The sequence below is a fragment of the Abrus precatorius genome, unplaced genomic scaffold, assembly GCF_003935025.1.
Source record: "Abrus precatorius isolate BTA unplaced genomic scaffold, Abrus_2018 Scaffold8, whole genome shotgun sequence".
Lineage (NCBI taxonomy): Eukaryota > Viridiplantae > Streptophyta > Magnoliopsida > Fabales > Fabaceae > Abrus > Abrus precatorius.
Window position 1 is genome coordinate 21,158,597 of NW_020874428.1, and position 14,974 is coordinate 21,173,570.

Genomic DNA, 14,974 nt, shown 5'->3' on the forward strand with positions numbered 1-14,974 from the left:
TAAACAAAACACAACAAAAAATTGCTCAAATCAACTAAACATAAGCTTTTTCAATATTGAAAGAACAATTCTCGACAACTGTACCAAAAACTTGTTTGATGAGCAAATACATCCATCAAAAAGTAATAAAAGAATTTTTAAAAAGAGTCCCAAAGATTATCATCCCACAAGGAATGGTTTTCAATTATTCAGAAATTTTTTGTTTAATTGTTTGAACATAAAGGATGCAAAGTTACATATTTAAAATTAAAGAGTTTAAAACAATTGTCACTAGATCTCAAAGCAGAAATCACAACACACACCTTAGGAAAAATTACAGAAGGAAAACTTAAGGCATATGAGTTTACTCATTCATTCGTTTATGTTCTTTCTCTAATTAACTCTAGATCCGATGTCCGTGTGATTACTAATCATTCATACAGTTGCTATTAATACCCAGTGGTTATGCAATCACTACGCGAGAATGAAGATCTGAGAGCGGTTCCGTTTTAAATTAAAAAGCATTTAGAACTATTCTAAAATCTTGCGCTATCTAATGTGTTATATTTAAGAGAGCAGTTAAATAACTACTCTCAAAAGTTAAGATTGAAGAGCAGTTCTAGTTCCAGTGGAATTGCTCTCCAAAGTATAGGTGTAAGATTAGAGAGCAGTTCCATGTGAAACCGCTCTCAAAGTATAAATGTAGACCGCGAATCTAAAATTTGAAATTGGTTTCTTTTTGAGTTTTCTGATGCAAAAGTAAAATTAATTTATTATTATATTTAAATCAAAATTTAGAATTGATTTCTTTGAGTTTTTTTTCATTTTTATCATAAATCAAAATTGAATCTTGAGTTTATACATTTGGTATTAACCAAACATTCTACATCTGAATGAACCAAACAGAAAAAAAAAGAACAAATTAGTAAGATGATTTTTAACATTAATAGAGAGAAAAAAGAAAGGAAGAGAGAATGAATGATTCACCGTTAACAAAGAAAATAAGAAAAAAAGAGAAAATGAAAAAGTATCTACAGATGTGAAAAAAAATCAATTTGTTAGCGAGGAGAATATGAAGAGAGTATGCTAACAAAGAATGAAGAGGTACCTACAAATATTAAAAAAACTAATTGTTAACACAGAGAAGATGAAGAGAACAGACTAACAGAGAATGAAGAAGTACCTTCAGATGTGGGAAAAAAAAACTAATTTGTTAGTAAAAGAAGATAAAGAGAATATAAGAGAGTAGATAAGACAAACAGAACTTACAGTAAAAGAGACTAACTTTGTTAGCTAAGAAGAAAAAATGCTCAAGCGTGTTTCATTTATAAACAATTTTAATAACTGACAGAGTGATTCTTTATTAACGCTCTCTAATGTGTGACTTTAGAGAGCAATTAGTAGAGAACCGTTCTCAGAAGTATAGTTCTGAGAGCGGTTAACAAAGAACCACTCTCAAATTAGTTACAAAGTAGTTTTTACTAACCGCTGTCTAAGTTAATGCTCCAAAAACTCATTTCTGATGTAGTGAATATTAACAGTCTTTCCTCTAAATTAACACCTCCAATGGTCATGTAAGATATCAATTAAAGGAAGTATGAAGAACTTATGAATTCTTAATTTAATAATGATTAAAAGAGAAAGATCATGGTCTATCTAATCTTTTATCTCATTTTATCTTATAAATCTATTAATTAATCAAGATACGGTCGCCTAACGATGTAATTAATTAGAATTATTGTATGAGTGGCCAGTTCCCAACACACAATCAAATGTTGTAAGAGAAATACTAATCACAACAGAAATCAAATCTAAATTTAATTATAAAAATCTCTAAAGAAATAATGAAGATTTGATAGTTAGCAAAGACGCTTTTCTACTTGGATAGCGAGAGCAAGGCAAAGCAAACTATATAAAGATCGAAAGACAAGAATGAGTGGCCTTTTTTTCCTCTTCCAAGTTTGGTACTTTGAAAGGGGGATAACCTTCCCTAGGGAATAAGAAGGAAGAACGAAGGATCCATTCTAAAAGAGACCTTTCACAAATGTGCTCTCTAAGTTCACAGGCCTAGAACGCAACATAGAGATGAAAGATAAAACTTTGTAATTTATGAACGCTGCAAGACACGAAAGTGTGTAAATGGACAAGCGTTCCTTGGTACACTTGAGCAAAAGAATGACGCTTAAGCAAAGTTGAGAGAACCTCAACTAAACGTGAACTCATGGGTGGTATTTGGCTTGGAGGGCTTTCAAGTGCGCTTTACTCTAATAGAGGTATTCTATGCTTTGAAAAGGAGGTAACAGTTGCCTTAGGCGTAACCTACATCTAAAGATATTGACTAACCTTCTACAAGAATGAGGTATGTCAAGAGATGGGGGAGGGTTCATGAGTTCCTATTCATTTATGTGTACTTCATAAGTTTACGAATCTACTCTCTAGTAAAATCTAGTTCCAAAACAAACTCTATCCTCACAAATTAAGGAAGATGCGATGGGAACCTTGAAGTCTCCTCTTTGCTCATGATGCCATTTGCATGTGGAAGACCAACTTCATTGTCTTCGTGATTGCATATGGGCCGTTCCGATTTGGGCGATCATGAACTTCTATAATGACTCTTTTTTTATGTAAGGAGACGATATTGTTTCTTGGTTCCAGTATGGTGTTACGGCTAAAGCTCGCTGGTTTATACCTACCATGTGAATGGTTTGGCAGACTAAAAACAATCACTCAATTAAGGATGGCTTATGGTCCCTCCCATACATAACGGTGAAAATTAACCGTTTAAGATGTGATATGAATATGCTTCTTTCAGCCCAGCGTGATATCATGCCTAGCTGAAGATGGATCACTTGGTTGCCTCAATCGGAAGTCTTGACAGTTTATTTCGTAATTCGGATGGTCGGTGGATTCGAGACTCTTAAACATTATACTACAACGTCATGACTGAGTTATTTGCTATATACTATGGTTAAGTATAATCTGGAGCACTAGATACTGCAAAGTTATTTGCTACTCCGATTGCTTACAGGTGGTGAAATTAATTAATTCTCGTCCTGCGCTTATATGGTTAGGCAAGAAAACTTCCGTGCTGACCACTTGACTAGAAAAATGCTTCCCAAGCTCAAGCTCAGCGCCTTATAATTCGTTCCAAAATTTTCCCCGATCAGTCATTAGCTTTGTTGCATACAGGTTTGGGGTTGCTTTTTATTGCTGTCAGTTCTTTCTCTTCCTTGTAACCGAAAAAAAAAAAAAAACTGATGCAAAAATAAAAAAAGTGTGTAAGACGAACGTTCAAAGCAGTCAAAGAGAAACGTAACAGAATAGCTTACTACATGTTGTCCCTTTCCTCCGAATTTCCTCTGAAAGAAAAGGAAAGGTTTATCATAATCTCATCTTTCTCATTGAATGCAAACAAATCATACTCCCTTGATAAAGAACACGATGTCCATGCTCATCCAAATTCTGACATGGTTGATGCAGCCAAAGGTGTGGAGATTTGTGTGTTTTACTTCATCGGTTGTTGGGTTGCTCTGTTACGCACTGAGCTCTTTCAACCATTTATTCGGGAAATGGACTTGCTGGAAGATATTTCTTTACACCGTTTTCAGTTTCATCATTTGCATCTCAATCTTGTTCGCCAAGTCATGGCAACGCTCTGCTACTCTCCGGCTGAAAGCTCACATGGCGTTTTTGGTTTTGATCATCACTTCTGTGTACTCTTTTTTCTTCGACAAAGTCCTACAAGGAAAACCAGATGCATGTAGCCTCATTTCATGCGCAGCATTCGCTATCATGTCACTCACTTTGTCAAGACAGACTCACTGCGGATTCGAGATTGATCTTCTATATTTTTTCAGCGGAGGGCTAATCTTGCAACTCACGAAGATTAAATTATGGTTTATCATTGTTGGCGCCAGTTTCAGTTATTCCCTCATAATTCTTCGTTCTTTTTTGGATACTACTCCTGAAATTGGGCATCATCAACTCCGTATCCAAGATGAAGTAGTCATTCATGTAGATGATAGCGGTGGAGCCATTCATCGAGTGGATTCAGCCCAAGCAAATACTAGTAGTACTCAGAAAAGTAATCTTATCGTGCCACATGAAGTCAATAGGGATCTAGGATTCCAACAACCGTTTGCATCACATTCCCAATTAAACAACAGTGAGGGTGATATTATGAGGTCACAGCTAGTGGCTTGTTTAAAGGTGGTTAAGAAGCAGAATCAAAAGGGTATCCCCATGATTTCCAAGCGTGTCAAGGAGTACTTGAAAGCCAATGTTGACGAGAACCAGATTGGGATTTCACCGCGTCCCAATCTGAAATTGGTAATGGAAGGACTACCAAGGAAAGGAATCATCATAAACCTTCGTCAGACAGTGAAGCTAATGGTGGCAAGTGGGCTTCAGGAGGAGTGCTGCCACGTGTACAGCACTTGGCGAAGGGAGTTTCTAGAAGAGTCTGTTAACACTTGGGTTCCAATTGCAAGAGCTCAACATTGAGAATTGGATCAAAGCGTCAAAAGTAGCTTTTAGGATACTCATTCCCATTGAAAAGAGACTCTGCCACTGCGTCTTCTTCCGTCTCTCTTCCGCTGCAGATATCTCTTTCACACAGGTTTCCAAGGAATTCACTATTCGTTTACTCAGTTTCGCAGATACCTTTGCCACATGCTGCATGGTACCCAAATTGTTCAACACATTGAGTTGCCTCATTCCAGACTTTGAATCTTTGTTTTCTGGTCAATACAGTGTGTCACTAAAAAATGAAGCACTCATGGTTTGGAAGAGACTGAGTGTAGCAAACAGGGCTATTTTTGTGGAATTGGAGAATTTTATTTGCCGTGAAATGCTGCAAACCGTTGTTCTTGAAGGTGGTCTTCATCCGGTTACCTATGAAGTCATGAATTGCCTTAGGGATGTTTGTGAATCTAAGGATATTGCCTATAAGCAGAGTTTTCAAGAACAATCCACCGATTTTGATAAAGAGGAAAAGTCTTCTTTGGTTTGTTTTCAGTTGGCTTGGATAATAGAGCTCTTAGAGAGTAATTTGGAAGCCAAGTCCAAAGAGTACAGGGATCCTGCTTTGGGCTGCGTTTTCATGATGAACAATCTTAGGTACATAGGAGTCAAAGCAAAAGAGGGGAAAATGAGAACCGTTTTGGACAAAGATTGGTTACCAAAAAACATGGCAAAAATCCAAAAAAATGTCGATCTCTATCAAAGAAGCTCATGGAATAGGGTGCTAGACATTTTGAAATTGGACGACAATGAATCGGGGGCACTTAATGAGATAGAAGAGTCAATGAAAGAGAAGCTCAAATTGTTCAACTTGCATTTTGAAGAGATATGTAATGTGCAGTCTACATGGTGGGTCTTTGATAATCAGCTAAGGGAACAGACAATACTATCTCTGGAGAACATCTTGTTGCCAGCATATGGAAACTTCATTGGGAGATTTCAAGATTTTCTTGGTAAGCATGCTTATGACTATATTCAGTATGGACTGTTGGACATTCAAGATCAACTCAACCATTTGTTTCTTGTAAATGAGACACTGAATCCGTTGCTGAAAGAGAACTAAACTAAAGCCTACCCATGTTTATGTAGAATCAGAATACAATTATTTTATAATCGCAATTGTACTCCTATACTACTGGTGACCTTGTACTGTATATCATTTTATGTGTTATGCTGAGATTGCAAATATGTATTTCCTTTTTATTTAGTAGTTATGGTACTTGTGCGATCACCGGCAATTCATGTGTTGTCTTTGCCATCTTGCATACCGATGGAGCATTTCTCAAATCATAATTCTTTTTAACATTCAAACTTATTGCACAATTGAAAAATATAAAAAATCATAAAAGAGAAGAAAAAAAAATATAGCAGGTCGTTTTGCCCAAGTAACATGTTTACTCCATTCAAGAATGCAGGTCGTTTACACATACTGCTTTGCTTGGTCCTTGTGTGACGATGGACCAGCTTCTCATGATTGGTTCTGATTATACATATTCCATAAGTTCACCTTCTAATCGGTTCTGACGATGTTAAACATCTTTAACTCATCAATTTACACTGGCGAGCTGACCTTGTTTCCTCACCTCGTTTCTATTTTGAAATCTAATTCTCAAGACCTATCAGGATCAAAGTGCAAATGGGTAGTAAACGGCATCCATTTTGCTCATACAATGTCCAAGTGACGAAGGTGAACTTTTTGAACCTCTAATTCAATCTTAAAATTTTATCCTTTTAGCATTGCTTTTATTGCAACATGTAGAATTAAGGCGAAAAATCAATAGTAATACAGTGGCAACTTCCTTTTTTTAAATTTAAAATCACTGAAAAAGGTTAACAATATAATTTTTAAAATATTTTTAATTATTCACTAAAATTTATTAAAAATTATAATAAATTTTAACTACTAATTAAAATTATATTAAAAAGTGTACTGTTTCCCTTCAACAAATAACTGAAAAAGACTTTGGGATTTATTTATCATATCATGTATTTGATAAAAATCATTCACTATTCATGTTAATTTACATTATGTCACTAACAAAAGTCTCTGTTCAAACTGACAACCAAGTCAACAAATTACCTACCCAAATTAATGGTTATAAAAGTCTCTAAGATTGGTATTTGTCACTTGTCAGGGGAGAATTTGTATTTATAAGAAAAATATCCCTAGACCAACATGGACACGTGAGGGAAGTTGACGTAAGCGTGTGATATTTGTATCAGATGTGTATACATGCATAATTTATTTGTATTTGTATTTCAAGGGTATTTGTTATTATTTAATTAATAGTGATAATTTTTATATTTTATAAAAAAATTATTTTTATTTTAAGGTTTCTTATAAAAATTTTATTTGACTAAAATTTGATTAAGATTATCATAAAATATTAATACAACATTTGATTTAGAAAAAATAAGAAGATTAAAATTATACGAATTGAAATGGAGTAAGTTTTAACATTTCAGTAGTTTAGTTTAATTGAAATTTACATATAAAATAGGTATAATTTTCGAGAGTCTCATACAAGCATTGTTTTTTTCTCTTCTTAAGCATGAAATGTAGTCATATGTCAATGCAATCTTTTTTCCAATTTTGTATGGAATTAATATTTTATAGCAAAAAATATAAAAATATTTAATAATTTTATATTAACACAAAAAGATATACTAAGATTTTTTTATTTTTTTAAATTTAAACCTTTTAAAATATTATAAATATTTTTAATATCATTTATTTATTTGTTTCTATTCTTATTTTTATTTGTCCAAACGAATAAAATAAATTTTTTATTTCATGTTATTTTATTATTCCTTTTTATTTTATTTCTCGTTCAAATAAACCATTATGTATATTTTAATTAATCTATATGTTCATACCTGTACAGTGTACAAGAGATTTCCTTGAAATCTGTAGCAGAAAAGGAAGTAGGGTGTCCCTTGAGTTAAAAATGGTGGTAATCATGGGAAAGCAAACCTTACTCATCTCACTGGAGAATGCCTAACCAATTCCTCAGATGGCCGATGAAGCCAAAAGCATGGAATTTTTTTTGCTTTACTTCATCAATTGTTGGACTGTTCTGTTATGCTCTCAGTTCTTCTTTCAATCATCTATTAGGAAAACGGAAACTGTGGAAGTTATTACTTTATATTGTTTTCAGTTTCATCATTTGCCTTGCTATCTTGTTTGCAAAGGTATGGCAACGCTCCCCTAGTCTTCAACTTAAAGCTCATTTGGCATTTCTAGTTTTGATCATCACCTCTGTGTACTCTTTCTTCTTTGATAAACTTTTGAATGGGAAGCCAGATGCATATAGCTTAATTTCATGTGCCGCTTTTGCTATCATGTCACTTTGCTTATCAAGGCAAATTCACTACGGATTTGAGGTGGATCTCCTATATTTTTTCAGTGGATGTCTAATAATACAACTCATGATGATAAAATTATTCTTGGTGCTTGCTGGAGCAGGTTTTACTTATTCCCTCATAATCATTCGTTCCTATTTGGATGCCCCAATAGAAAGTGGTCATTTTAGTTTGCTTGTCCAAGATCAAGTAGTCATAGAAGTTGATTTACATCCACCACAAACAAACACCGATAGTGCTGTTCAAGTGGATTCATCTCATGCCAATAGAAGCACTACAAATGCTCATTTTATGATGCCGCAAGTCCCAAAAGAAAATGGAGATCTAGGATTCCAAGACCACATAGTAACTCCAGTGGATTCACATTCAAAACAAGGAAACAGTGACAGCGTTCTTATCATGTCACAGCTCATGAGATGTATAGAAGCACTAAAGAAGGAGAATAGGAACCTCTTCCGCATGATTTCCAAGCATGTGGAGGAATACCTCAAAGCCAAACTTGACTTCGAAGATGAAGATCACATTTCTGTGATGCAGCTATATGTAGACAACAACGTGGTGATTGACGCGTTACCGTCGAGAATTGTCAACAACCTTCACGAAACGGTGAAGCTCATGGTGGAAGCGGGGTTAGAGAAAAAGTGCTGCCGCGTGTACAGCAGATGCCGGAGGAAATTTTTGAAAGAGTGGTTATCAAGATTTAGGTTGCATGAGATGAACATGAACGGCGTTGACAAAATGGAAAAGATCGAGAAATGGATAAAAGCATTGAATGTAGCTGTGAAGATACTATTTCCTAATGAAAAGAAACTCTGCGATCGTGTCTTCTTTGGCTTCTCTTCTGCTACAGATACATCTCTCATTGAGGTTTGCACTAAATTAACTATTCGTCTATTGAGTTTTATCGATACTTTTGCAACTGAAAGGCATTCGCTGAGTCTTTTGTCTTCCATTATACCCAAAGTGTTCAAGACACTACGTGACCTCATTCCAGAGTTTGAATCCTTGTTTTCTGATCCATATAGTGTTTCGCTTAGACATGTACGCATGTTTTGGGGGATATTGCCCTTGAAGATGGAGTTTAACAATCTTATTTCTCGTGATATGGCACAAGAGGGAGTTCTTGATGGCAGAGTTCAGCGAATTACCATCGAAGTTATGGACCGTCTCTATGAGTTATCTAGAAAATTAACTGTTGAGAAACAGATGAAGTCGCCTTTAGTTTCACTCCATATGGCTTCGTTTATATGTATGTTAGAGAGTAATTTGGAAGCCAAGTCCAAAACTTACACGGACCCTGCTATGGGCTATGTTTACATGATGAATAATCTGAGGTGCATAGAACAGATTGCAAGACAGCGTGAATTGAAAAACATTTTGGGTGATGATTGGTTCCCAAAAACTAAGGAAAAAATCCAAAAAAGCCTTGAACTTTATCAATTAAGCTCGTGGAATAAGGTGCTGAACATTTTGAAATTAGATAACGAGTTAGTGGTGCCTAGTGTTGTAGCAGAGTTAATGAAAATAAAGCTTAGTTTATTCAACTTGCATTTTGAGGAGATTTGTAACATTCAGTCTACTTGGTCAGTTTTTGATGAACAGTTAAGGGAACAAATAATAATATTACTGGAAAGCACCTTATTGCCAGCATATGGAAAGTTCATTGAGAGGATCTGCGATGTTCTTGGTAAGCATGCTGATGAGTATATTGAGTATGGGATGCTTCACATTCAAGATCGACTTAACCATTTGTTTCTTATAAGCGAGCCCGTGAATCTACTGCACAAGATTTGGAAAGAGGATATTGATTTTGCACTGAGGACGACTTCTGAGTCCTTGAGAATGACATTCACAAAGTAGACTACATTTCAAGAATGAAACATGTTTCAGTAAATTAGCAAATATTTTAACATTATGTTATCAGTCTAGATACCACGAGTTCATTTTTCAAATAGAAACTATATTAGTATGTTTTAGGAATAAGACTTAAGATTAGCATATATGACTTCAAAGTTCCCGTTTATCCACATATGTAAAGCAGAAGTTCTATATAACTTTTGGGTTAATTGAAATACTTGATATGTATGTAATGTATGATATCAGATTCCTTACTTGTTGGTCACAGTTCCACTAACATATTCAGGCATGGAGGGAGAATTTAAATGGATTGAAATAAGACAATACAGTTGATGCAATACCTTTATGAAAAGTTTCTTGATTTTAGACATCACCGAAAAGCGCAAGCTCAGAGAAAAAGGGAAGCTATATATATATAGCTGCAACTCCTGTTAAATATCAGGTGAGGTATTAGCATGAACTACGTTGGGCATGAGATTTGCTATGAGGTGACATTGGAAATTGCTGATTCGTATGCTGCGGGAGTTATCACTCCTGGATTTTTGTCTCTTGGGCATTAGTGATATTGAATGATTAATATTTTCTTTTCCAAAATATGTGAATTTTTATTAATGGATCCAATTAATAAAACCATAACACATGAACAAGAAAAAGATATTGCTGATATTGCTAGCAACATTTCCTCTAAATAAGACCTTCCCAGGAGCATTTGAGTCTGAATAAGCACAATATTGCAATAGGAGTTGCACGTGCCATTCATTAGAAAACAATTGCATGTCTGAACCATAACTGAGAAGATCATTTATATGCTTCTGGATATATACATGTACAATCAAACCAAAGAAACAACGAATTGTGTATCAATTTTCATCCGCCTATACCCTGCACGTGCTTTCTTTGAGCGCACCATGGCCTGAACATGTACTACAAATTTTGTATCAAGATTTTTGGCTGGCTTTTCATCCTCTACTGCATTTTCCTGTCTCTGGTCTGCCATTTCTGATTAAAATTAACATATACACCACGAAAGCCTCTTCTCTTGAAACGCCAGTGCATGGATTGCATTATCAATGACTCCAATAGACCAAAGAATTTTAGAATATTGTTTCCGCACCTGGAAACCACGAAAAGCAGCCTGCATTCTAACATACATAAACAGTTCTAGAAAATTGGATTTAGTTACACTGATTAGATAATAGCTGATAAAAACTGCCGATCTCTACTGAAATTTATTAAAGACCTGTTCCAAAAACTTATAAATACCTCGTGAAAATAGCTTACTATTTCTATAAACTTTTTTTAATTTATTTCAATAATTTTTTTACCATAACTTGTAAGAAATAAGCAAATTTATATTATTCTAGTAAATTTTACGGTTGAATTTGTAATAAAGTTCTATTTAGATCGACTAAATCGATAAAATAATTTCAAGATCACATCACGCAAATATTTATGTCAACTACATCAAACTAAACGTTGAATGAAGTATAGGTTAAGTAAAAGATGTCTTACCTGGTTTAATATTAAATAAGATGACTAGTATACAAAGGGTTATATCTCATCACCTATTATACAAAGGGTGATGTACCATCACCTATTATCTTAAGATTTCAGGTAGATGTGGCAACTGAACTTACTTATAGTGACTTGCTCAATGAAATAATCTTTATACATTGGTGGTAGATCTAAATAAAAGAATCCTAAGAAGGTGGGGTGGATGGATAAAATAAGAAAAAATTGAAAAATAGGATAAATAAAAGAATAATTATACTTGTGGAAAATGGTTGAGTAAAGTATAAGAAGTTATACGTTTTCTAATATTATAGAAAGTTACTAGTATATATGCGATGGTGTTCCACCACACCATTTGTGTCGTATGCTTTGTTTGGAAGCTCATTTTTAGAAGAAAAGAAAGACTTATATAATACTTAATTATGTTTAAGAATTTTTAGATGACTGAGAAAAGGTTTATAAACTTTATAAAATCCTCATAATCTTGTATTTTTAAGTTCTTCCAATTTAAAAATTTTGTATTAACTTCCTTCTTTCTCCTCTTCTTCCTCTCAAACAAATTAAGAATTGTTTAGAAAGAAGAGTTTGAAAGGGAAGAAAAAGAGAAGACAAAATTTAAATTTTAAATAAATATATTTAAAATTAATATTTTTAAAATTAAATATATAAATTAATACTTTAACATAAACTTAATATAATAATAATGTATTTATTATTATAAATGATATATAATTTTTTAATTTAAAATAAAAAATATTATCTCCTCTCTTTCTCTCCCAAAACTTCCTCCTAAGCATATCCTTGGGGTTATTCAGTGGATATGAGTTAGATTGTCTTAAGATTTTAGATGGATGTAGTGACCCAATCCACTTGTATTGACTTTCTCAATGAATGTGTGTAGACCCCTCGTGACCCAACATTAATCAATCCAAATTATTACTCGAACTAGCATGTGACATCCATTTGCAACTTGACATTTTAATCAATCATGACCATCAGTCAATTAGCTAAGCAAAGGTTGAAGGATAAATTATTATTTTCTTAGTTAGAATTTTAATAGCCTGATGATAAATGTTGAGAAATTCTTTTTTATTTTTTATGTGATGAGACACTACTCTTTGTATATTACTCAACTCTATTAATATTAGATAATATGATACCTCTTTTACTTGATTTTCAACATTCTTTTCCAAGTCTCTAATACTTATTCTAAAGAGTAAATAAAAAAATTTCTTTTAATTTTTTTAATTCTTTTTCTTTTTTACTTATATTTTATTTTTCTTTATTCACTTCTAATATCACTATGCAATCAGAGTTATAGGGACGATATACACACAAAAGGAAAGAGTGTTATCATCATATTAAGTCATGAGCTAACTATACAAGTAGGCTAACACATCACATCATATAAAACTTAAAAGAAATAGGTAGTGAGATATTACCTATTCGTTGGACAAGTGTACCTATAAAAAAATAATATAAGATTCTCAAATTAAGTTCTCAAAATTATTGTTCCACAGAAATTGCTTCTAATTACTAAAAATTTTATAATTTAATTGCTTGAGTTAAAAGATGCAAAACTGAATAAACATGATTAGAATTCAAAATAATTATTATCGAAATTCTAAAACAAGTAACATATGACTTTTTTCATTCAATCCTATTTTTCTATTTAACTCTAAATTTTATTTTCCTGTGATTATCAATCATTCATACAAATACTATCAATACCCAATGATCATGGAATATTAACATTTTTTTCTTTAAACAAGCATCTACAATGGTCATGCAAGATATTAATTCAAGAAAGCATAAAGCACAATGAACTTGTTAATTTAATAACAATTAGAAGAGAAAGATTAGTTTGATCTACCTAATCCTTTGTCTCGTTTTAACCTATAGATTCACTAACTAATTGAAGTAAGATCGTCTGATGATATAATTAATTGAAATTATGTTATAACATATAATTATATGCAATAAAATAAACACTAATTACAGACATAAATCAAATTTAGATTCAAACATTAAAATTTCATAAATTCATGAATAAGAATTCTCATAACCCTAGCTATGGGCTTAGTTACTCATTAAAGAAAAGAACTAAAATAGTAATAAACAAAGTCATATTCGAAAGAAAACAAAAAACTAGAATGTCTCTAAAGGTTGCAGATGAGATGAGTTTCTGGTCTTCAAGTACGATCACTCGAAACTTTAAGTTTCGCCAAGAGTATATCAAAGGATCGAGAACAAGATAAAGAGATGAAAGGTGCATCATCGATCAAAAACTAGATGTAGAACAAGATGATCAATTGCTGCCCCCAAGGTCTCTTTTTAATAAGGTTTGAAAACCCTAAAAGCTCTTCATAATTGGGCTTATCATAGATAAGCAAAGTCATGTAAGGCCATTAACATGATTGTGCATGTGTTCAAAGTACTCTCATACTTGTTTCTAAGATTTAAACATGTTGACTGCTGTGAAACTTTGATTTCTAGCCAATTTGGGTTAAAAAAAACTCAAAAATTCAACTATGGGCTTCTTATGCTAAATTGCATGATATATATAAATGAATTAGTACAAAATTAAATAAAATACAGGCCAAACATAAATATATAGGCTATAAAAATAGAACAAAATATAGACTTATTACTACCCTTATGTATTACTCAATCTGAGTTCTCTTTACTTGACTTTTAACATTATGAACCAAAAAAATATGCTATCTACGATGACTTTGTATTTTTTTATATATAAAATGTAGGTTAAATTAAATTAAATAATTATTTTAATATTTTTCTATATCTCACATTCTCTCTTCCTAAAGAAAGAAGTAAAATTTATTTGGTTTGAAATTTTATTTTATGTATCTTGCACCAAATTATATATATATATATCACCTTGTTTTGCATGGATTAATCTTTGATTACTCTTTAAATGCAAAACAAGTTCAAAGAAATCACACAATCATTTACTTGCATTCATATTCACACAATATGAGTAATGTCAGTGACGGTGATAGTTCTCTTGTCATGCCAAAGCTCATGGATTGCATATTGCATAGAAGCGCTTGAGAAGGAGAATAAGATGTTTGTCCATGTGGCTTTCAAGCATGCTAACCAGTACCTTGTAGGCCCCAACTAATGATTAGTGAGAAGGAGAATAAGATGCTTGTCCACGTGGTTCTCAAGCATGCTAGCCAATACCTTGTAGGCCACAACTGACCCATTGTAAATAAGATTAACAAAGAATGATTAGTAAATATATTTCAGCATAAAATACACTAACATTATACGTAATATATTAACAATATATGATTGATAATATATATTTTAATTTTTGTTATTTTACAGCTGAACCTATATTAAAACAATATTGAATAAATATTAATTGAAGTTATATACCTTAATTAGATTATTGTATATCTAAATAATCTATTTAACTTTTAAAAATTTAATAAGCTTAATTTATTCTTTTAATTAGACAACTTGAATTTATTTTAAATTTTTTATTAAATATTATTCTGTGTATTGTAGGATATTGCACAGAATGAAATAATATTTAATAAAAAAATTTAAAATTAATTTTTTTCTTTTTTCTTTAAATATAACAGAATATTAAGCATATAGGTTAACTAATATGAAAATATTTTAACTCGAACAAGTTGTTTTAAATTTAAATATTCAGTATAAAATGAAGATTTTGACAATCTATAATAATTTTATTCAACTCTTACGTAATTAT

At 32.5% G+C, this 14,974-nt stretch overlaps 2 protein-coding genes across 2 annotated transcripts; both read left to right on the forward strand.

The window, feature by feature from the left end:
• The first annotated feature begins 3,420 nt into the window (after window positions 1-3,420).
• LOC113874430 (exocyst complex component EXO70B1-like) lies at window positions 3,421-5,563 on the forward strand. Its single transcript, XM_027512652.1, has 2 exons — window positions 3,421-4,308; window positions 4,436-5,563. Exons 1-2 carry the CDS (start codon window positions 3,421-3,423, stop codon window positions 5,561-5,563), a joined length of 2,016 nt encoding a protein of 671 aa, XP_027368453.1.
• Window positions 5,564-7,454: 1,891 nt separating this feature from the next.
• On the forward strand, window positions 7,455-9,935 carry LOC113848415 (exocyst complex component EXO70B1-like). Its single transcript, XM_027477905.1, has one exon. The coding sequence runs from the start codon at window positions 7,495-7,497 to the stop codon at window positions 9,721-9,723; it is 2,229 nt and encodes a 742-aa protein (XP_027333706.1). The 5' UTR covers window positions 7,455-7,494; the 3' UTR covers window positions 9,724-9,935.
• The last annotated feature ends 5,039 nt before the right edge of the window (window positions 9,936-14,974 follow it).